The sequence below is a fragment of the Mus caroli genome, unplaced genomic scaffold (assembly GCF_978045245.1).
Source record: "Mus caroli unplaced genomic scaffold, Mus_caroli_1 scaffold_3, whole genome shotgun sequence".
Taxonomy (NCBI): domain Eukaryota; kingdom Metazoa; phylum Chordata; class Mammalia; order Rodentia; family Muridae; genus Mus; species Mus caroli.
This window is the reverse complement of record NW_028227258.1, coordinates 88,701,759-88,723,988: the sequence shown is the minus strand read 5'-3', so window position 1 is coordinate 88,723,988 and position 22,230 is coordinate 88,701,759. Positions and strand designations below refer to the sequence as shown.

General features: G+C 35.3%; 1 protein-coding gene across 1 annotated transcript in view; it reads right to left on the bottom strand.

The window, feature by feature from the left end:
• Nucleotides 1–14,760: 14,760 nt before the first annotated feature.
• Nucleotides 14,761–22,230, bottom strand: part of Bche (butyrylcholinesterase) — an 84,070-nt gene continuing 76,600 nt past the window's right edge. Inside the window, exon 4 of the mRNA XM_021158415.2 lies at nucleotides 14,761–18,999. Within this exon, the coding sequence (XP_021014074.1) occupies nucleotides 18,875–18,999 (125 nt within the window). The 3' untranslated portion in view covers nucleotides 14,761–18,874. The remainder of the gene's footprint in view (nucleotides 19,000–22,230) is intronic.

Here is a 22,230-nt window from a genome sequence, read left to right as displayed (position 1 = left end):
GGAAAGATCAGGAATTCAAGGCTCATACCTAAACATAATAAAAGCAATATAGACTAAACCAGTAGCCAACATCTAACTAAATGGAGAGAAACTTGAAGCAATCCCATTAAAATCAGGGACTAGACAAGGCTACCTACTTTCTCCCTACCTAGTCAATATAGTACTTGAAGTCCTAGCCAGAGCAATTCGACAACAAATGGAGATCAAGGTGATACAAATTGGATAGGAAGAAGTCTAAATATCACTATTTGCAGATGATATGATAGTATATATAAGTGACCCTAAAATTTCCACCAGAGAACTCCTAAGCCTGATAAACAGCTTCAATGAAGTAGCTGGATATAAAATTAACTCAAACAAGTCAATGGCCTTTCTGTACACAAAGGATAAACAGGCTGAGAAAGAAATTAGGGAAACAACACCCTTCACAATAGTGACAAATAGTATAAAATGCCTTGGTGTGACTCTAACTAAGGAAGTGAAAGATCTGAATGATAAGAAGTTCAAGTATCTGAAGAAAGAAATTGAAGAAGTTCTCAGAAGATGGAAAGATCTCCCATGCTCATGGGATGGCAGGATTAATATAGTCAAAATGGCTATCCTGCCAAAAGCAATCTACAGGTTCAATGCAATCCCCATCAAAATTCCAACTCAATTCTTTACTGAGTTAGAAAGGGTTATTTGCAAATTCATCTGGAATAATAAAAAACCTAGAATAGCAAAAAACTATTCTCAACAATAAAAGAACCACTCTTGGAATCACCATACATGACCTTAAGCTGTACGACAGAGCAATTGTGATAAAAACTGCATGATTCTGGTACAGCATCAGAGGAGTAGATCAATGGAATAGAATTGAAGACCCAAATATGAATCCACACACCTATGGTCACTTGATCTTTGACAAAGGAGCTAAAACTATCCAGTGGAAAAAAGACAGCATTTTCAACAAATGGTGCTGGCACAACTGGCCGTTATCATGTAGGAACATGCGAATTGATCCATTCTTATCTCCTTGTACAAAGCTCAAGTCTAAGTGGATCAAAGAACTCCACATAAAACCAGAGACACTGAAATTTATAGAGAAGAAAGTGGGGAAATCCTCGAAGATATGGGCACAGGGGAAAAATTCCTATACAGAACAGCAATGGCTTGTGCTGTAAGATCAAGAATTAACAAATGGGACCTCATAAAATTGCAAAGTTTCTGTAAGGCAAAAGACACTGTCAATAAGACAAAAAGGCCACCAACAGATTGGGAAAGGATTTTTACCAATCTTAAGTCAGACAGGGGACTAATATCCAATAAATATAAAGAGCTCAAGAAGCTGGACTTCAGAAATTCAAGATGAATTCAAGAAATTCAAGAAATTAAAAATGGAGTATAGAGCTAAACAAAGAATTCTCAACTGAGGAATACGGAATGGCTGAGAAGCACCTGAAAAAATGTTCAACATCCTTAATCATCAGGGAAATGCAAATCAAAACAACCTTGAGATTCCACCTCACACCAGTCAGAATGGCTAAGATCAAAAATTCAGGTGACAGCAGATGCTGGCGGGGATGTGGAGAAAGAGGAACACTCCTCCAATGCTTGTGGGATTGCAAACTTGTACAACCACTCTGAAAGTCAGTCTGGTGTTTCCTCAGAAAATTGGACATAGTACTACAGCTAGATCCAGCAACACCTCTCCTGGGAATATACCCAGAAGATGTTCCAACCAGTAATAAGGACACATGCTCCACTATGTTCATAGCATCCTTATTTATAATAGCCATAATCTGGAAAGAGCCCATATGTCCCTCAACAGAGGATTGGATACAGAAAATATGGTACATTTACACAATGGAGTACTACTCAGCAATTAAAAACAGTGAATTTATGAAATTCTTGTGCAAATGGATGTATCTGGAGGATACCATCCTTAGTGAGGTAACCCAATCACAAAAGAAGTCACTAGATATGCCCTCACTGATAAGTGGATATTAGCCCAGATACTTAGAATATACAATTTGCAAAACACAAGAAAATAAAAAAAGAAGGAAGACCAATGGTGGATACTTCATTCCCCCTTAGAATAGGGAACAAAATACCCATGGAAAGAGTTACAGAGACAAGGTTAGAGCTAAGAGGAAAGATGGAATATCCAGAGACTACACCACCCGGGGATCTATCCCATTATCAGCCACCAAACCCAGACACTATTGCATATGTCAACAAGATTTTGCTGAAGGGACCCTGATATAGCTGTCTCGTATGAGGCTATGCCAGTGTCTGGCAAATACAGAAGTGGGTGCTCACAGTCATCTATAGGATGGAACTCAGGGCCCCCAATGGAGGAGCTAGAGAATGTACCCAAGAAGCTGAAGGGGTCTGCAACCCTATAGGTGGGACAACAATTTGAACTAACCAGTATCCCCATAGCTCATGTTTCTAGCTGCATATGTAGCAGAAGATGGCCTACTCAGCCATCATTTGGAAGAGAGGCCCTAGGTTTTGCAAACTTTATATGCCCCAGTACAGGGGAATGCCATGGCCAAAAAGGTGGGAGTGGGTATGTAGGGAAACAGGGCAGAGGGAGGGTATAGGGAACTTTCTGGATATCATTTGAAATGTAAATAAAGAAAATATCTAATAAAATACAATAAAATAAAAACAAAAGAGCTTCAATTCTTTCTTTAGTTTCTTTGGTAAGGCAAACCTTCTTTCATATTTTTATTAGATTTTGTTAGATTTTTGGAAATCTAGTTCTGTATTATGGGACATTAATATTGTTTAATTTTAGTTTAATTAGTGCAAAGTAGTTTCAAAGAGTATATTTGATATTTCTGATATTCACCATGCAATAATTATTATCAGTCATTATTCATTTGTACAATTACTATTTTCTAAAACATTTGATATAAATTTTTAACTTACAAAATCCAAATGATATACTAACTTTGCTCCTTTCTTCTCTAGGGCATATTCCTTTCCATTCCACATTAAGTGAGTCAACTCACATGCAGTGAGTACCAGTCGCACAGATGGATTTCTGATGGCAATTAAGGTTGCTGGGTTTTACAACACAGGTGCTTAGATTGGCTTTGCTTGCCTGCCAGCTTTGTACTTTTTTTTTTTTTTTTTTTTTGGCAGATACTCTATTTGTAAAAGAAGCAGAGAAAAAGAACAAATCCTCATTCAACTAGCACTAGCTCTCTCTACACTGGGTCTACAGGTCAGCCAGAAATATTGTTTTCAGTACCTCTTAGTTCCGGAATCCCTGTCAGGTTCTTAACTCATATCTACAAAGTGCAAGTAAGACATTTTGATTGACTCAATGATTAGTAAGTTTAACATGGCAACCCTTGAACTCCTTCAGTGGAAGAGAAAACTTGAAGACAGTACTACTTTTCAAATAGAAAATAAAATAAAAAAGCTTCAACAATAAAATTAGAAACATTTAATATTTATTTGATAAAATACTGTGTCTTCTTATTAGCATTTCAACCATACCGTTGCTTTCCATTTAAAATTGTGTTTTCTACATAAAAATGATTTCAAAGAGTGATTTCTTGGTCTAAAGAGATCATATGCCTCAGTAATTAAAATCCAACCTGCTCTTACATACGACCTGAGGTTACTCCCCAGTACCTACACCAGTCTCTACCCAACTTCGTATATTGTCCAGCCTTGGGAAATATATGTCTTTATTTGGCTTCTACTGGCACCTGCATTCATATTCCTTATATATTCACAGATATGCACATGTGGACATATGTAAAATAAAAATAAAACAAAATAAAAACAAATCTTTAAAAAGAGAGTAGTTACAACTTCTCTGTGTCTATGGATCAGAATATAATACTGTAACATATATTTTAGTATGTATGAACACAAAATATTCATTTTTTGAGTCTATAGCCACTGAACTGGTTCCCAGAAATCCAAATATAGGTTTCTAATCGCTCATCTTTGGTGATGAACTCATGCAAATTAGAACCTCAGTTTAATAATATTCTATTTTAAAAGTGTGAAAGAATGAAGCTAGAAATGAATAATTTTTACTCTGTGTCAGAAAAACCTAGAAAGAGAAACAGAGCTGTTTTACAAATTGATAAAATGTGCAGTACTTCATTTAAAACGTACACAGCGTTGAGAGAGATGTGGCTCCTACATGCAACACTAGAATTTCACAGGCTGAGACCAGAAGATAAATGAGGACAGCTTGTGGTACAGAGTGAGGCCTTGCCTCAAATAAATAAGTGTGAAAGGGAAGGAGAAGAAAGGAAGTAATAAAAAGGAAAGGAAAAAAAGGGAAAAGAAATTTAATTAAAGAGAAGAGGAACTGAGAGGATAGGGAAGAGTTAAAACATTGAGAATATAAAATGACTGATATTTATGATGTGGGTGTATGAAAATAGACAATAAAATAAACCTAATTTCAAGCAGTTAATATATGCTATTAAGTTAGTGAGGTGGTTAGAGTTACAACTTAATGATACAGCACTTTTTTATTTATGGCCAAAGCTCTGAGTTCAACCCCTAATGACAAACACACACACATATATCCACACAGAAGTGTTTCAGTGTTTGTTTCTGCTCTTTAACACTACTTTGTTGTTTGGAAAAAAATCATGTCTTCTTTGGAGTTGACAAGTGATGTGCAGGAAGAATCTATGATAAGAATAGATTTAAAGATTTATAATAAGAAATATAGACTTATTAAACTAATTTACATTATAATCATGTACAGAACATATATAACATTTGAATTCTACCCACAGGACAATTTTTATTCTATTGACTAAGCTACACCAAACCCAGACACTATTACAGATGCCATGGAGTGCTTGCTGACAGGAGCCTGATATAGCTTTCTCCTGAGAGGTTCTGTCCAAGCCTGACAAATACAGAACCAACCATTGGACTGAGCATGGAGTCCCCAAAGGAGGAGTTACAAAAAGGATTGAAGGAGCTGAAGTGGTTTGCAACCCCATTGGAAGAACAGCAATATCAACTAACCAGACCCCCTCAGAGCTAACAGGGACTAAACCCAAACCAAAGAGTATACCTGGAGTGGCCCATGGCTCCAGCCACATATGTAGCAGAGGATGGCCTTGTGCTATGACACGCCCTTTGTCCTGTGAAGGCTCAAGTCCCTTTCAAGAGTTTTATATACACTTCACAGCTCAGTCCTCATTGTAACCTCATTAGTTCATTTAATATTAAGTCTACAATAATTTCTTCATTGCAAGCCATGATTATTGTCAGCTATATTGATCCTAATGTAGGTTTCATTACTAAGAACTGAGAGCATTTTTGACATGTATATTTCCTGTGATTCTCTAAATTTTCAAATCCCTGCTTAAACAACTGCTCATCATATGCTATTTTTTGTGTGTGTTTTTCAGATATTCTTATTTAATGGTAATAAACAATGGAATTCATTATAATATTCTTTATTTATTCCTTTTATTCTTGGTTTTGTTCTGTTTGTTTTCAAGGCCTGATCCCTTATCTTCAATATCTTCAGTAGTTTGTGGTAGTCCTGACAGGACTCTCAATTTTTCTGTAACTGAGACATATTATAATAAATATATCAGGGTTGATGAATGTAGTGTAAAGACATTAAATCCTCAGTATAAGTATTAGTAGAAGTAGGATAGAGAGATAGGGAAAATGGGAAGACAGAGACTCCATAACTCTGGAGTTCATTGGCAATTTCTTAGCAACTGAGTTAAGAAAATTGTTCTGAATATTTCCTGCACAGAAATAATATTCTTCTATGTAAAGCATGCTCCATCAATCATGTGGCTTTATTTATCAGCTACAAACCTACAGTTTTTCAGGTATCTTTCAATCAAAAGTATAGATGTTGTTTATGTAAAATCAGGTCTTAACTTCTGTGATGGTTTGTATATGCTCGGCTCAGGGAGTGGCACTATAAGAAGATATGGCCCAGTTCATGTAAGTGTGATCTTTTTAGAGTAGGTGTGGCAGTGTGGGTGTGGCCTTTAAGACTGTCATCCTAGCTTCCTGGGAGCCAGTATTCTGCTAGCAGCCTTCAGATGAAGATGTAGAACTCTCAGCTCCACCTGCACCATGCCTGCCTGGATGATGCTGTTTTTTTTTTTTTTCTTCCTTGATGATAATAGAATGAGCCTCTCAACCTATAAGCCAGCCCCAATTAAATGTTGTCTTTGTAAGACTTGCCTGGGCCATGGAGTCAGTTCACAGCAGTAAAACCCTAACAAATTTCTAGATCAACTTTGGTGACCTTGGTTTCACTTTAGTCTATAGTCCTGCATAGAGCATGTCAGTCACTAAAGCCTGTAATCTCATTTACCAAAATAAAAAATGATCCATATATAATACTTTCAATATAGTTGAGATAAATTTGAAGATAAACACATATGTGCTCACACATATACAGGGATGTATGTATGTATGTATGTACGTATGTATTTGTGTGTGTGTGCATGTGTGTGTGTGTATATATATATATGTGTTACAAAAGCTGTTGCAATAGAAAAATGTTGGGCTTAAATGAAATTCATTCTGCCTTATTTCATTGGATCACAATGAAAGTTTAAGATGAACATCCTCCCTCTATTCTCCATAGACTATAGAGGAAAACAGACCTCTTGTTCTTTTTGCTGGCACTTATAGCTTGTGGCTCCTTTGTCTGATAGTGGTAATTGCTCTCTCCAACTAAGTCAAACTTCACTCTGCATGTGATCACACTTCAACTTCACTGTAAAAATCTATGATAACTGCCCGCATGTTTAACTAAGCACCTTCTGCAGTACAGCTTTAACAATGTAATACTGAAGTGTTCAAAGGTCACGATGCCTATAAAAGTAACTTTTATTTGCCTGATGTGACTGTAATCCCAGAGGCTTACTGATTCCATCTCCTTACCTAGGCCTAAGACTGAAAGCTTTTATACTATATGCAATCTATACCTAAAGTGTTTCAGCCTCTGGGACTTGCTGATGAATAAGCTCACCCTTTCTAGTTCTTTCTGAACTCTGGATGGCTGCTTCAACTCAGCTGTTCTGGCTCAAACTACTCTTCAAGATGACTGATTCAATCTGCCTTCTTTCAGCATTTCACAGAATTTCTCTGCTTGGCTTTAAACTGACTCTGGCAATGTTTCTAATCTTCTGACTCCTGATTCTCTCTGGCTTTATCTGATTCTGCTGACCTGCACTGAAGTGCATGAATTCACTAACAAACTCAACCGCCCTCTAAACTGCACTCACTGTACGAACTCCCAACTGACTGACTCAATTCCACTGCACTGAACTCAACTGACTGAACAGAACAAAGTGTCCACCCACTTTCTCTTCCTGCACTGCTCTTAAGTAGCATCTCTTTCCTTTGTGTTCTTTTGAGAGTTGCATGTTCCTATCCTTGACTCACTCTGTCTAATCTTTCTCTGATTTGTCACTTGGACTGCCTCTAAATTAGAAGTCACTTTTGAACATGGCTGCTTTCTTCTACAAACTACTATTTACATTGTGTTAGATTAAAGGTATATACTAAGGGCATGTCTGTATTGAGCCAGACCAGCCACTTTGCTGGATTGAAACTCCTCTACAGATTTTCTTATCATTCTAGAGGACACAGCTCAGTCTACATATATGCCTGTATTTGTGTATGTTAGTATACTTCCTCCAGCACATGGACAGAAGCTATGTACTTTATGCAAAAAAAAACAAAAAACAAAAAAAACCCCAAAAAACAAAACAAAACCCAAAACTCTTCCAAGCATTTTGTACAGTGTTTCATGAAATTGAGAGGAATGTATTATAATAGTTCTATCAAAAATTCAATCAGGTATTTCCGTATTTGAGAATTCTAAGGAAACTTTTGACCTATCTTGGCAAGAGAAAGGAAAGGAGCTGAAAGTTAAGCATAGCAATAAAAACCATGTTTTATTGCTTCTCAGTCTTTTGGCTAAGAACAAGTGAAGAATGTTTTGTTTCTCATTAAGTAAAGATGTTATTATAATTTCTTTTGAAGTATAGGTATACAATGATTAGTAACTCACTAGCAAAGATCATTTAAGGAGGGCTGGCAATAACTACTAAAGTCTTAAGAGGGGCATAAATAACAAGTGGAGTGTCAGTGCTGAGGTGCCAGCTTATATAGTCCAGATATATATTATGTCCCTGCATAAATGCCGTTTGTCCGTTGTGTGTATTTCCAAATAACAGGTCAAATGTTAAAAGTTAAAAACTAGAATCCCTAGTTAAATAACATTTCAAATCTTATAATTTCATAGACTCTGCCCTCTCTTAACCAAGAGTATTTTTTGATTCTTCCTTGAGTGTTTCCTTGGCAACTGATACTTAAGTAGATCTGAACAAAATTCTCATTTCTCTTAAGATTCACTGAACCCACAGACTTGACTTTCTCAGAAGCTTACAACTCCATTCAGTCAGTACTTCAAATTCTGTTATCATTTACTTAGAGATATACGTAACATAGAATTGCTAGCTCCTCTTAGGGCCACTAATAGCTCCCTTCCTTTCTTTTGCCTAGATAGGCCAAAAGTTTCCTTAGCACCCACAGTCCCCCAGACCTCCAGGATCCAAATAATCCTTCTACAATAAATACTCTTACCTATGTGCTTAAAACTTGACAGTTGCTTCAAGGGTGCAATTCTCAACTTCTGGCCTCATCTTTTACCATCATTTTTTTGTTTCTCCCAGGAGTCTTCACTTGGTATTTCTCTAAGCTTCTATGACTTAGTAGCTTAATCTCCCACAGTGTGGCTGACATACCATTTGTTACTGTAGCAACAGAGAACTTGTCCACTACAAATCTCCATTTGCAGTTTGACAAAGCTATATTTACTCATTGTATAATTACAAAGTTCTTTCTTTTATCTTTGTATATCTCCTGCCACAAAAATATGAGCAGCAAGAAATCAAAAGCCTTTTTGTTTTAAACACTGCTGTGGAGAAGTGCCTAAAATAAAAGTGGACAATAATAGTAGCTAGATGAAAGATGAAAATGTGTTCAGTCTGCACTTGTAATATGTGGAGAGCTCCATGCATGCCTTTTTTCACAGCATAGAAAGTTAGTGATATACACATAAGGAAGTCCATAAGAAAGTTATATATGATCAGTGTGGTTAGATTTATGGTATGTTTATTCTTTTCAATAAATACATAGTTAGAGATGAATGTCTATGTAATTAACATATTTATAGAGCAGGAAATAAAAGAGATGATTTTAATATGACTACAAGTGACTTAGTCACAGACTCCACTGCCCCAGCAAATATGTAAAAATGTTGTGAGGAAGGGTCCATTTTGCTTATGTATCTGGGGTCAGTGCCTTTGGGGAAAGCCTAGGCTTCCTCAGCCTTCTTTCTTATGTCATTTAGGACTCCTTGTCAAAGGGTCCCTAATACTCACAGCAAGCTAAGCCCCTCCACGGCAATCACTAATTCCATGTGAAAATCCATGGCTTCTTCAGCCTTCTTTCTTATGTCATTCAGGACTCCTTGTCGAGGGGTCCCTAATGCTCACAGCAAGCTAAGCCCCTCCATGGCAATCACTAATCAGGACAATGCCCCTAAGACCTGTCTATATATTAATCTTACAGACAATTTTTAAAATTACACTTCTTTCTACCCAAATATGTCTAGATTTGTGTCAATTTAACAAAAAATAGTACAATAACTAAGTTGTTTTTAATATATATTCTTGTATGAAACAAAATAGCTCTTTTCTGCAGTAGTTGTTAATATCTGATTGATTAATGTAACTTAAAGAAGAAATGTCCCAAAAGGCATTGTCACTAAATTTTTCTGGAGGGAAACCACAGTGAAAATCTTTCTCTTACATCACCACCCTGGGGATAGGCATGGTAACAGTGACGAGATGTATCAAATACTTACCATCAGGGCCTTCATTTATGACAGATTAAGTTTGTGTTTTTGTCAGTGAATGTGACAGTATAAATAAGGCTTAAAATACTTAAAAGAATATACATTCAACTTCGGGATATTTTACAACACTGAGGATTATACATCTGATTGTAAAATATCATATGCTTGTGTTAAAGAAATATGTAAAACATTAAGTATTCTGAAAACTAAGGCTGCCCTCAGTAGAATTCTTTCAGTGTGTATCAGGAAATGGCTCTTTTCTTTTTTTTTAATTTTTTATTAGATATTTTCTTCATTTACATTTCAAATGCTATCCTGAAAGTCCCCTATACACCCCCCCTGCCCTGCTCCCCTACCCACTCACTGGCAGTTACAACCAATTAACAAAGGAAGAGTATTTTACCCAATTCACTTCTATGAAAAATTCTACATGAAACATGAGAAGGAATAATATAATAAAAGATTCTCACTTAGTATTTTGCACAAGATTTCAAAGAGACAACTCCAAAGGAGATTATTAAAATTTTATCTTTTATGATTATGTGGAAATGATATTCACCTACCGAATAGAACATTATGATGGCATTTAGTTTAAAACTGAAATGCCACTGCAGATGTTAGCATTTGAATCTTCATTCACTTATTTCCTTACAAAAAGATAACAGTTTCAAAACTATCACATTACAATGTCATAAAAAAGAAAGAAAGAAAACATTATTTCAAAAAAAAAAAAAAAAGCTAATGCTGAAGAGCCATTCGAAAGAATACTCTAAAACTAAAAATGTCACCGAGGCAATGAAATTATGGCAGAGGAAGAAACAGCTAAGTTGTATTTTGGATATTCTAAAACATATCTTTCTGGAAACACTGTTTAAGGAAAGCAAATGATATTCCAACTACAGTTAATTCAATAACTTTCAAAAGTGTTTTGCTAGTAAAATTTCCTAAGTATAACTAAGAAAAACTGGCTTCGTGATACATCAATAAATATATGCCTGCAGCTTGTCATTATTCCTAGAGAACCACCCAGAATCTTAAACTATGTCTGCATTAGTGGGAGCACTGAAGAAAATAATAATAAAACTTGCATCAGCCTCCCCCCCAAAAGAAAAAAAAAAAAACAAAAACAAAAAACAAAGGAGAAGCAGAGGGGAAAGAAAGAAACCTAAGTAAAGAGCACATTTGTTCAAATGCAACCAACCAGGAAAATCACATGTCCATGAAAACTAGAACTTGATTCAGAGAATAAAAGAAAAAAAATTCCCCAAAAGTATTAAGAAGTACTGGAAATAAAAACAGATGTTGAAATTAGCAGTTATTCAAAATATTTGCCGATATTATAAAAGACACTGGGGAAGTTTCACTGAAAAAAAAAACTAGTTTCAAAAGAGGGTAGGGGCAGCACACACTTTTAATCTGAGAACTTGGAAGGCAGAGGCAGGCAGATCTTTTGTCTGTAGAATGAGTTCCAGGAAACCCAGAACACACAGAAACTTTGTTGTGAAAACATAAACATAAACAAAACACAAAACAATACCAAGTTATTTTCTTCACATTGTCAGAGGACTCACCATTTATGAAGGATATCTGCTGCAAATAATGGGAATTTTGTTTATCTGATGCCAGGGGTGAACCTGGGTGTTAGTTTTTTGAATTTTGCTTGTTATTAAAGTTTGACTCAAAGCTAAAGGGCAATCAAGACTTTCTTCAAGACTGTTGATAATAGAAGTGCATGGACTGAAAGATTAGCAGGGTTTTTTTTTTCGTTTTTGTTTTTTCCTTTATTTTTTTTCTGTAAAGTAGTAATATTCCAAACACTGACACCCACCGACAGTCTCCCTCCCCCACATTCCCTCCCTTTTTCCTCAGCCCCCTGTCCTCCGAAAGGGTGAACCCCTCTCCCTGGCATCCTCCCAGTCTTGCACATCAAGTCTCTGTAGGATTAAGAACATCCTCTCCCACTGAGGCCAGGCAAGGCAGCCCTGTTGGGCAGTTTTAGAGAAAGCCTCTGCTTTGAGGCTGTTGAGGAACACACATGGAAAAGGAGCTACATGTCTCAGTCTTCTACCTATGTGCCAGGGGCCTCCATCCAACCCATGTTTGCTGTTTGTTTGGTGATCAGTCTCTGAGAACTCTCAGGGTCCAAGTTAGTTGATGTTATTGGTCTTTTTGTGGAATTACTTTCCCCTTCAGGGCTTTCAATCTTTTCTCCAGCTCTTCTATAAGAGTCTGCATATTGTTGTTCCTCCTATAGGGTTTTAGACCCCTTCAGCTCCCAGGGTACTTTCTCTAGCTCCTATGCCCAATGTTTGGCTGTGGGGATCTATATCTCTTTCAATCAGCTGCTAGGTAGAACCTTACAGAAGACTCTAGGCAGAAGACCCTAGGCTCCTGTCTGCAAGCATAGCAGAATATGCCTAATAGTGTCAGAGATTGTTACTTACCAATGGGATGGATCTCAAGTTCAGCTGGTTATGGGTTGGCCGTTACATTAACAAATGAATGGATACAGTAAATATAATTCATTCATACACTGGGATACTATTCATCTATTATAAACAAAGATATCATGAATTGTTCAGGCAAATGGATGGAACTAGAAAATATCATCCTGTGTATGCATTTGGTGCAATAAAGACACCAAAGGACATGCATGTTATGTACTCACTGATAAGTGGACATTAATCATAAAGTACAGAAAACTCATGATATACCCTGCAGACACGAAGAAGTTAAACAAGAAGGAAGGCCCAAGTGAGGATGCTTGAATCTCCTTTAGAAGTGGGAATAATCATAGCAGGTAGAGGCAGGGAGGGAACTTTGTGGTAGAACTTTGTGGATGAGAATGGGAATGGGGGTTAAGTATCAGGTATGAGGAGAGATGGCCATATGTCCATGAGAATGAATGGAATTCTGTAACTGACAGGCTTTGCGGGGTTGCAGGATATCTGTAAGACATGACAGACATGGGATAAAGAAGGCACCCATGAATGGGATAATCTTAGCCTATATGCCTAACAATGGTGATAAGGCACCAGAAAAGTCCACCTTCTGTAGTCAGGGAGAATCCCAGTGGATAAATAGAGACCTATCTATCTACAAAACTTTTGATCTAAAAGAGTAAAGATATAAATGTGTCAAGATTGTCCTTTTTGTTGGGACCAAAGAAGGTTGGAGAAGGTTGACTTATGGGTTGTGCAGGGTTCAGAGGGATTCCTGTTGTTTGCTATGTGCTTATGTAATCTACTAAGGCAATCTGGGTTCATCAAAGTCCAGTTTTGTTTGTCTCATTCATGAATGCAGAAATTGTAACACACTTTGAACATTACATTCTGAAATGATGTTAGTGGGTTCTTAAGAAAGAGAGTATTTCCTGGGTGGTGAAACTGAGGAAAAACTGGGAGAAAATTTTTATGCTTGTATATGAGGTCAGGGGAACTTTTAAAACAAACCCAGTTCAATTAGTTTATAAACAAAATAATAGCATTTGAAGTGGAAATTTCTGGTTTCTTTTTAAAAAGTCAGTTATGTCAAATGATGTTTTACTGGACACATAGGTGAAAGAATGATTTGCTGAGGCAGACAAAGAATGTTTTACTATAACAGACATGTGAAAGAACACATGATGTTTACAAGGAATATAAATATGATCCCACAAAGAGTGGGAGCTGGAACATAGGTTTGCCTTTCTCTGCCTCACTATTTTTGGCTGACAATATGCATGTATTGGTTCAATTTGCATTGCTTTGCTAAGCTTCACTTGTGGTGAGTGCATAGAGAGAACTTCTTAGGAGGTTTCTGCAATTTTTGCAGACAAGAGCTCATTGACGAGCCTCATGGTTTCTTCTGGATAGAGTTCCAGTTGCTGATTCATGTGTGGTGTCTGCTGAGTGCATTGAAGTTCCTTTGCTGGTCCATGTGTGATGCTTGCTGAGTGTACTAGTCTGCAGCTGCTGATTCATATTTGATTTTGCTAGTGAACTGGAATGAGAAGAGTGATGATGGTAATTGCTCCAGGGAACTATTTCTAAAGATTTATTTATTTATGTATGTATGCGAGTACACTGTAGCTGCACAGATGTTTGTGAGCCTTCATGTGGTTGCTGGGAATTGAATTTTTTAGAACCTCTGCTTGCTCCAGGCAACCCCACTCGCTCTGGTCAATTCCAATCGCTCAGTCCTTGCTTGCTCCAGCCCAAAGCTTCATTTATTATTATGCATAAGTACACTGTGGCTGACTTCAGAAGCATCAGCAGAGGGCATCAGAACTCATTATGGATGGTTGTGAGCCGCCATGTGGTTGGTGGGATTTGAACTCAGGATCTTTTGAAGAACAGCCAGTGCTCTTGCCCACTAAGCCATCTTGCCAGCCCCAGGGAACTATTTCTAAACAGGTTTACTTCCCCTATGTCCTAATAATCTTTGTTTTCCACTACACTGGTGGGTGGTAGGCTTGAGAGTTAGAACCCTTGTTAGAGTAGCTTAAGAAAACTTTACACCTACAAGCATTAGTATATGTTCAGCACATATGAATATGTTTGTTACAGTTGATACAGTTGGTTCTAATGTAACATAAAGTTAACTTTATTTATATTTTGTAACTATATGAATGTATTTAATGAATGTATATTTCATTTATTAACTGGATTATATAATTTTATATTAGTTATATTGCCTAATTAGGTGAATATTTTGTGATCATCATACTGCTTTTCTCATCATCTATTTTCTATCAGATAGAGCCACTTGATAAATTTCTTTATACTACTTCATTGGTGAAAGTTAAGAGATTCATTATATAAATTAATATATATACATGCATGACATATTGCTTTTCCATAGGTGCAATAAAATACCAAGACAAAAGGAACTTATAGAAGGAAGTTTTTATTTTGTGCATATGATTCAGAGAGATAACAATCCACAATGGGAAGTATGATAGCAAGCATCAGGCATGGTGATTTGAACAGAAAACTGAGAGTTTACATCTTCAAACACAAGTAGAACGTGGGAAGTGTGAAACCATATCTGGTGATGCTAGATAATCTCAACACCTTTTCACCGTGATACACTCCTTCCAGGAAGGCTGTGCCTCTTAAACCCTCCAAACAACACCAACTGGTGATCAAGTGTTCAGATATCTGAGCCTGTGGGGGACATTCTCATTCACACCACTGTATTTTCTCACCTGAGAAAGTCTCACAACCCTTAGAAGAGAGGATGGATCCAAGCATATGCCACTCAGCATTGTTCACTCCATTCTTGACTAAGAGAATTGACTCTGTATTATACACAGAATTCATAATTACCTTCCCTGAAGGAGGTGCCAAGGAGGCTAATGCAGATGTCCACCGGTGCCTACAAATTGTTGTCTATAGATCTTTAAGAAGTCTTAAGACGAGGAGGCTTATAGAAGTGAGGTATACTACACTTTTTAAAGAATTTAATGAACTTCAATTCAAATGGAAGTCTGGGGGAATGTTTGAAAATAGCTCCAAAGGGTGTAGGATAGTGGTGAAAGGAGCATAAAACTGGATCAGGCTGAGATTATTGATATGGAGCCATTTAATGGCTATTCTATACTTAATATGGAAGCTTTCACAGTTAAAAGGGGTTTATTTTATTGGTAGGCTGTGTATTTCTCAAATGATATTCTATTTTAAAAAACTGAAAATGGTTGGTAATACTTGGTTTATTGTAATGAATGGAATTTTAAGACTCAGGGAATTTGGAATGCTGAAGTAGATAAACTGTATAAAACTAACCCTTCACTGTGGGAGAGCCTAGCATACCTGTCACTCACTGCAGAAAACAGTGAGGGGGTAACATGAAGAATGTTAACACTCCAAATGCTTGGAGAGACATCAGTACATTTGAACAGCCATTGTTGTTTTTCTTTCTGATCTTAGAGCTGAAGATTCTAATGCTCAGTGGATAAATTAATTGTAATGGGTTCAGTTGGTCCCCAAAGTAGCAGAGCTCAAGTGGCATCATTGAATTTCCAAAGACACAGCAAGTATGGTATTGTAATGGGCAGTACAGGCAAAGCAATATGTGTAATAGTCTGACCCATACGGACCTTTGGTACTGGATAGTTAAGCATATTTTTTTTCTAGGGATGAAAGAGAAGACTACTAACTGTTGTCTCATCTATGTATATAGAAATGCTCTAGAATAAAAGCAAGGAATGATAAAATTCCTTCTAGCAATCAAGAATATTTGCCTGTCAGTTTCCAGAGTTGTGTCAGCCAGGAGACCTAGAATTCCTTGATGAGAAGGCCAGTTCCCCCTCAGGATCATGTTAACATGCTGAAGAGTTTTAATTTTAGCCTTCCTCCTATCCTTTCCTGGAAGGACTCATGACTTTTAACTAGCATAAATAGACAGTGAAAAATATAAACAGTCAGCTTTGCATGGCCTGTTGTGTAGTATTTAGTTGATATGATTCCAGGAAATCTGTAAAGGTAAGCTTCTTGCTACAGGTAGAAGAAATACATAATGGATAGTAAGTAAATACAGTGGAGATTCTGTTGAAGACATGATTATCATTGATATGAATGATTTTGTCTTATTATGTTAAAACATGTTTATATGCATATACATATATTAATCAATTACTTGTGTTTTCTTCCCTCCATATGTTTATCATGCATTGATAAATCAATGGAAATAATATTGTTTAAGTGTAAATCTGTATTATCATATTTAGGTTATAAGGCACTACAAGACTAAGCATTCTTTGACAAACTTTGCTGACTATTCTAAAATACATAACACACTTGCAGTTGTGTATGGGATAGTTAAAGTATGTTAGGTGGAATTATGCACGGACCTTTGAAATTAAAAACATGACTTAAGAGAATGTAGCTCTGTGTCATTGCTGATGAGGGATGGATTTGTAATGACTAATTACGGTGCCACTTTGACAGCATCTGGATTCAAGTTAATCCAAGCAAGTTTCAGGGCATTCCTGTGAGTGATTTTTCTGATGAGGATATTTGAAATAGAAAGATGAGTCCTAAACATGAGATAAGCCTTATGGTGGCCTCATAGATCAAAGGACATGAAAGAAGGGAAATTTGCTTTTTAACTGTTTGCTCTAACTCTTGCTGTCAAGTTCATTGATCTTCTTGCAGTAGCATACCTTCACTGATACTAGAACCTACTTCTTTGACATGCCAAACTAAACTCAAGGATAGATGCTCTCCAGGAATTCTCTAGGCTTATAGCACTTTATTGTGACTACTGACACATTCAAACATGTGTGTTTAACAGCTCCTATACTCTAGGCCTCTCCAGGGTGAGACAGACAATGTTATAATACTAGGCTATATTCCATAAGGCACTCAAACAAACTCCTTTTTAATATATGTATTCATTTTGTCTGGAGTGTTCCTTGAGATAACCCTAATACCAATTTGTATGCATCTTAGATCTGGTAGTCACCTGTTCTTTTCTTTTTCCATTAGTGTAAGAAAGTTGGATTTAAGTTACTTGTAGATTAAGGAAATTACTCATGGATAACATTTCAGTGTAAAGGGATGGCAAATAACACTATATTTAGGCAAAGCCCCTCTCACCTTACATACTGCCTTTGCAAACAAGTTTGTGATGAGGACAGGTACTGTTGAGTACAGTACATACAAGTGTGATATAGAATTTCACTAACTTGATGTTCTTGTCCTTCTTCATCAAGGTGCAGATTGTCCTATTTATTAGTCATTGAGCTAAGTGTGTCATAGCTAAAATTATACTAATAATCATCAAAGAAATTATGATTGACATGAATTTAATTACATTACTTTTGAAATTATCCTCATCATTATAAACTTCATCATACTATTTTTGAAAATGAAAATTCAATATAATGAGATTCTTTTTTGGAAGAGATTTGTTACTTTAGTTCTTATAAACTGCTAACAAACATTTTTCAGTATATAAATAGATGATCAAAATAATGTTCTGATCTGCCTTAACTATCAACAATTATTTATATACAATATAAAGCATACTTTTTTGTCATATATTCAGAATGAAATACAAACTCACCTAAATTGACAGTTCAATGGCTTTGTTTGGTGTTACATTTTCTCAAGCACTAACCCTAAGGAAGACTGATATGGTGTGGAGTTTGGGTCCGCAGACACTTAATCTATGAATAATTTAAGCCAAACTTTTGTTTCAGCTGTGAATATGTTAAAGATGAGATCTCCAAGGGTTCCCAGAGACAGATTTCTGCGATCCATCCTATAGCACAGTGTGAGGCCCAGGATTCTATTCTAGAATTCCTGTGCATATTAGAACCACATATTGTCTTTGGCTGTTGAATTCTGGATTGAACATGATTCATGTGGCAAATCATGCTCATGAAATGATGCCTGAAGCATGAAATATCTCTCAGAAGAGCCAGTTGGCATGATTTTCAACAGTACTTGAAATTCCTTGCTTTTGTTGATAGCCATATTTTATTTCCCAGATGCAATGGCTCTTTCTTTGATATTCTCTCTTGTCTCTACATATATGAATAGCCAACTTTTTGTTTGTTTTACTATTTGATATTGATACTAGACTTATAAATAAATTATAGGCAACAGTAATATAAATTATAATATCCATTGCTTCAAAATCCAATTCAGATTTTAGCAATAGTTTTATATAGGTAGCTCTGAAAATACTGGATCGAATAGAAGCAGATGATGTAACTTTTAGGTAAAAGCTGTAATGTTATTCAGAAAAGTAATATCAACGCAGCATGTAATTAATTCTGAAAGTTTACATTGTGAAAATTAATAAAAAAAACAACTTCTAATGACTCAGTTCTGAGGCATTAGGTAAAATACTAAGTGAAAAGTATAAGAAATCAATATCCTCATTTGGCATTTCTCTGCTCTGTAATAGCATTCTTGGTATATATGGAGAGAGCTACTGGTATATTTGCCTTCATCTACAGTAAAATGAACATTCTATAAAGGGTAAATCTATTAATTAAAGAGCTGTACAACTCTCTTTCTTGCTAGTGTAATCGTTAAATTGATTTTGCCAGTCCATCATGTAATTGCTCCAGCGATGAAATCCTGCCTTCCACTCTTGCTCCGTTTCATCAATATCTCCTGTAAAACATAGAATACATTGCATTAATCTAAAGTTTAACCTCTGTTTACATTACCTGAAAATAATTCTAATTATAGATGCCATTTTCTGCAAGTATACGTCACAGCAAGATTTTCGTTTTCATTATGTATTATCAGTCTCTCTAACCACTGACAAAGCCCTTAATATATTTTATGTAGTATATTAAACAATGCAACTAAAATTTATATAAATAAAAATGAAGTGAAAGTACAAATTGGATCATGTCAATTTATATTAATATCCTTTCATTATCTTCCCAGAAGACATGTAGATATTACTTGTATTATTTAACTCTTTAGAGCATTGTAAAAACTTCATGCTTCATGTTACAAAATCCCATCAAGGTAATATCTTCAGTCAACATACTTACATATGTGAATATTTACTACTACATAAACAGAGTTTTATAATTATCATACTATACAGATTTTACACTCATTAAAATACATTTCATTCCATATGATGTTCAGTTGCTTATGCTGTTGATTATGTAACAACAGCTTAATAATTCCTTTATATAACAGAAAAATAAAATATTGGCCCTCAAGTAAATTGTGAATCACAAGTATTTTCATGTGATGATTGCATCATTAATCATTATTCTTCATGTATAAATACATCTGTTTGAAAAGAAAAAGAAAATGTTAAGAATGGAAAGGCTAAGAGTATAAAGTGGAAGCATTTAGAAAATAAAAAAAAAGGAAAGTAGAATTGTGGATTGGATTTCTAGTAAAATATTGATTATATCATCAAAAATTAAAGCAGTAGATTCTTCATCAGAAGAAGATATCTACGGCCACCTTTCTGTTTCTTTGAGAGAGAATTCTAATTCATAGAAGAAATTATGAATTGTAACATAGTTCGTTCTTTTTTTTTTTTTTTACAGTGAAACAACTTATGGCTTGGACATTGTGACATGAAAAAGCACTACAATAGGTCATGTCATGATTGTTGTTGTTTTGTGTTTTTATTTTTTTGAGACAAGATTTCTCTGTGTAGCCCTGGCTGTTCTGGAACTCACTTTGTAGACCAGGCTGGCCTCGAACTCAGAAATCCTTCTGCCTCGGCCTCCCAAGTGCTGGGATTAAAGGCACATGGCACCACTGTCCCACTTTTGTTTTGTTTTGTTTTTTGTATGATTATTTTTTTAAGAGGTTGAGGAACTTTACTTAGAATTTTTGGAAAGAGTATTTGTAAGGGTCCCTCTACTGATGTGATATAATGGTCATTAAATGGAATTATATGTATGAAAATTGATTGATTTCATTTGAAATATAAAGAACTATGAAAGGAGTATTTTATCCATTGTCTTCAGCTTGTCACTTTCATTAATATATGTAATATAAAGAAACATAAAAAAAGCTAAAACCTACACAAATATATGGCATAATTTTTAAAAATTGATGTATTAATAACATGTATAGAAGTAATGAGGGATAAGAGCCATGTCAGCTAGTTAAAACAAGAAAAATCAAACAAACAAACAAATCCTTCCATTCATAAAATTAAGTGTTCATGATTTTTTTACCCAGAAGACATGGAAATATATTAAATAAAATATTTTAATAATGCATCATATAATTAGAAAAATTCTAATGCAGAAATTTAGCCATCTGTGCTATTTCTTGAATTAAAAATTACCAGTCAGAGGCATATTTAACATTGAATATTTCCAAACTACAGAAAAAGATACTTCGAATACTTTTAAAAAATTATTAGAAATTAAATATAAAGTACAAATAAATATAATGAAAATAACAAAGCTAGCATATACTTGATATGAACTGGCAAACCAAAAGCAGCACTGCCTGAGGAATGAGCTGTGTGTCAGGATGAGTATCATAAAGCCAAGCAGGAGAACTCCGAATGCAGCAAAAACCAATACATCCAGAAATCAACAATTAGGACCGCTAGACCTCCACGTTAAATTGCTGAGCAGCTGTTCTTGACATAGAAATTTTATTTCTTAGCATGATGCACAGGATGCTTTGTTCAGGGTCCCTGGTTGTCAGGCTCTGCTTTCCAGCATGCCTTCCTATTAAGATTTCGGTGCAGGCGTGTTCTTTCTTGATCCTGGACCATGCCTCTGCCAGTTCATTATGAGTGAGCAGGTGTCATTTTTATGTGGGGCTTCACTGATAGCACAGTTCTATTCAAGGGCTTCAGAACAGAGCATGCATACACTCTGTACACAGTTATCATATTAATTGATTAAAATGAAAAGACGGAAAATATATTTTTTATTCAATACTTAGTTATACTACACAAAACTGTATAAAAATTTGCTAGATGGAAGCTATTATGGAATAACAATCTACATAAACCCACCTTTAGTTCTTTAGAAATTATTCTTATTTTCCAAATTTTTGGTATTTTATAGATAATTTATGATATGATTTATTATTTTTTGAATAATAACAATTTTGTGTGATTTGTATTCGCTAGTGTTTAAAAATCCAATATCTTTTGGAAAAGAATTTCTATTAGGTTTTGAGATTTTAATATAATCACATCATTTCCCCAATCTTTACCTCCCTCCAAAACCCTCCAAATGCCCCTCCTTGCCTGTTTTCAAATCCATGGCCTCTTTTTTAAAATTGTTATATATGTATATTTATATACTTCTAGCTGCCACCTAACCTAGTCACCCAACAAAGAAAAGAGAATATCTAGTGATATTCTGAAAAGATTGTTACATTGGTATTAATCATTCCAATGTACAATTTAACAACATATTAATATCTTCAAAAGGATACAAATAAATTATATACTAAGCATGAAAGAAAGCTTTTGAAAATAGTCAATGACAACAATTGTATGAATAAAATTAAATTCAGCAAAGTTAAAATTGTCTTTACAATAAGTTAAATAACAAGTAATGCAATTTATTTTCTAGACAATAGTTGTCTAATTTCAAAGTGCCAGATTTACAGAAAACATGAATATTTATAATGAGATTTACATAAATCAATTCAACTTAAGTCATATTTTGACCTAAGTATTTCCTGAAAAAATAAAGTTCTCTATCAATGAGCTAGTAATCCCCATCGGAGTTTCTATGGCATATTTATGGAACATAAATACAATGTGATTTTACATATATAAATATGAACAAGGTTAATTATTTCATAACCATTAATTTTCTACCTAGGACTAAAACAAAAGTATTTTTAATTTTTAAAAATAATATTCATTGTGTGTAGGTCTTT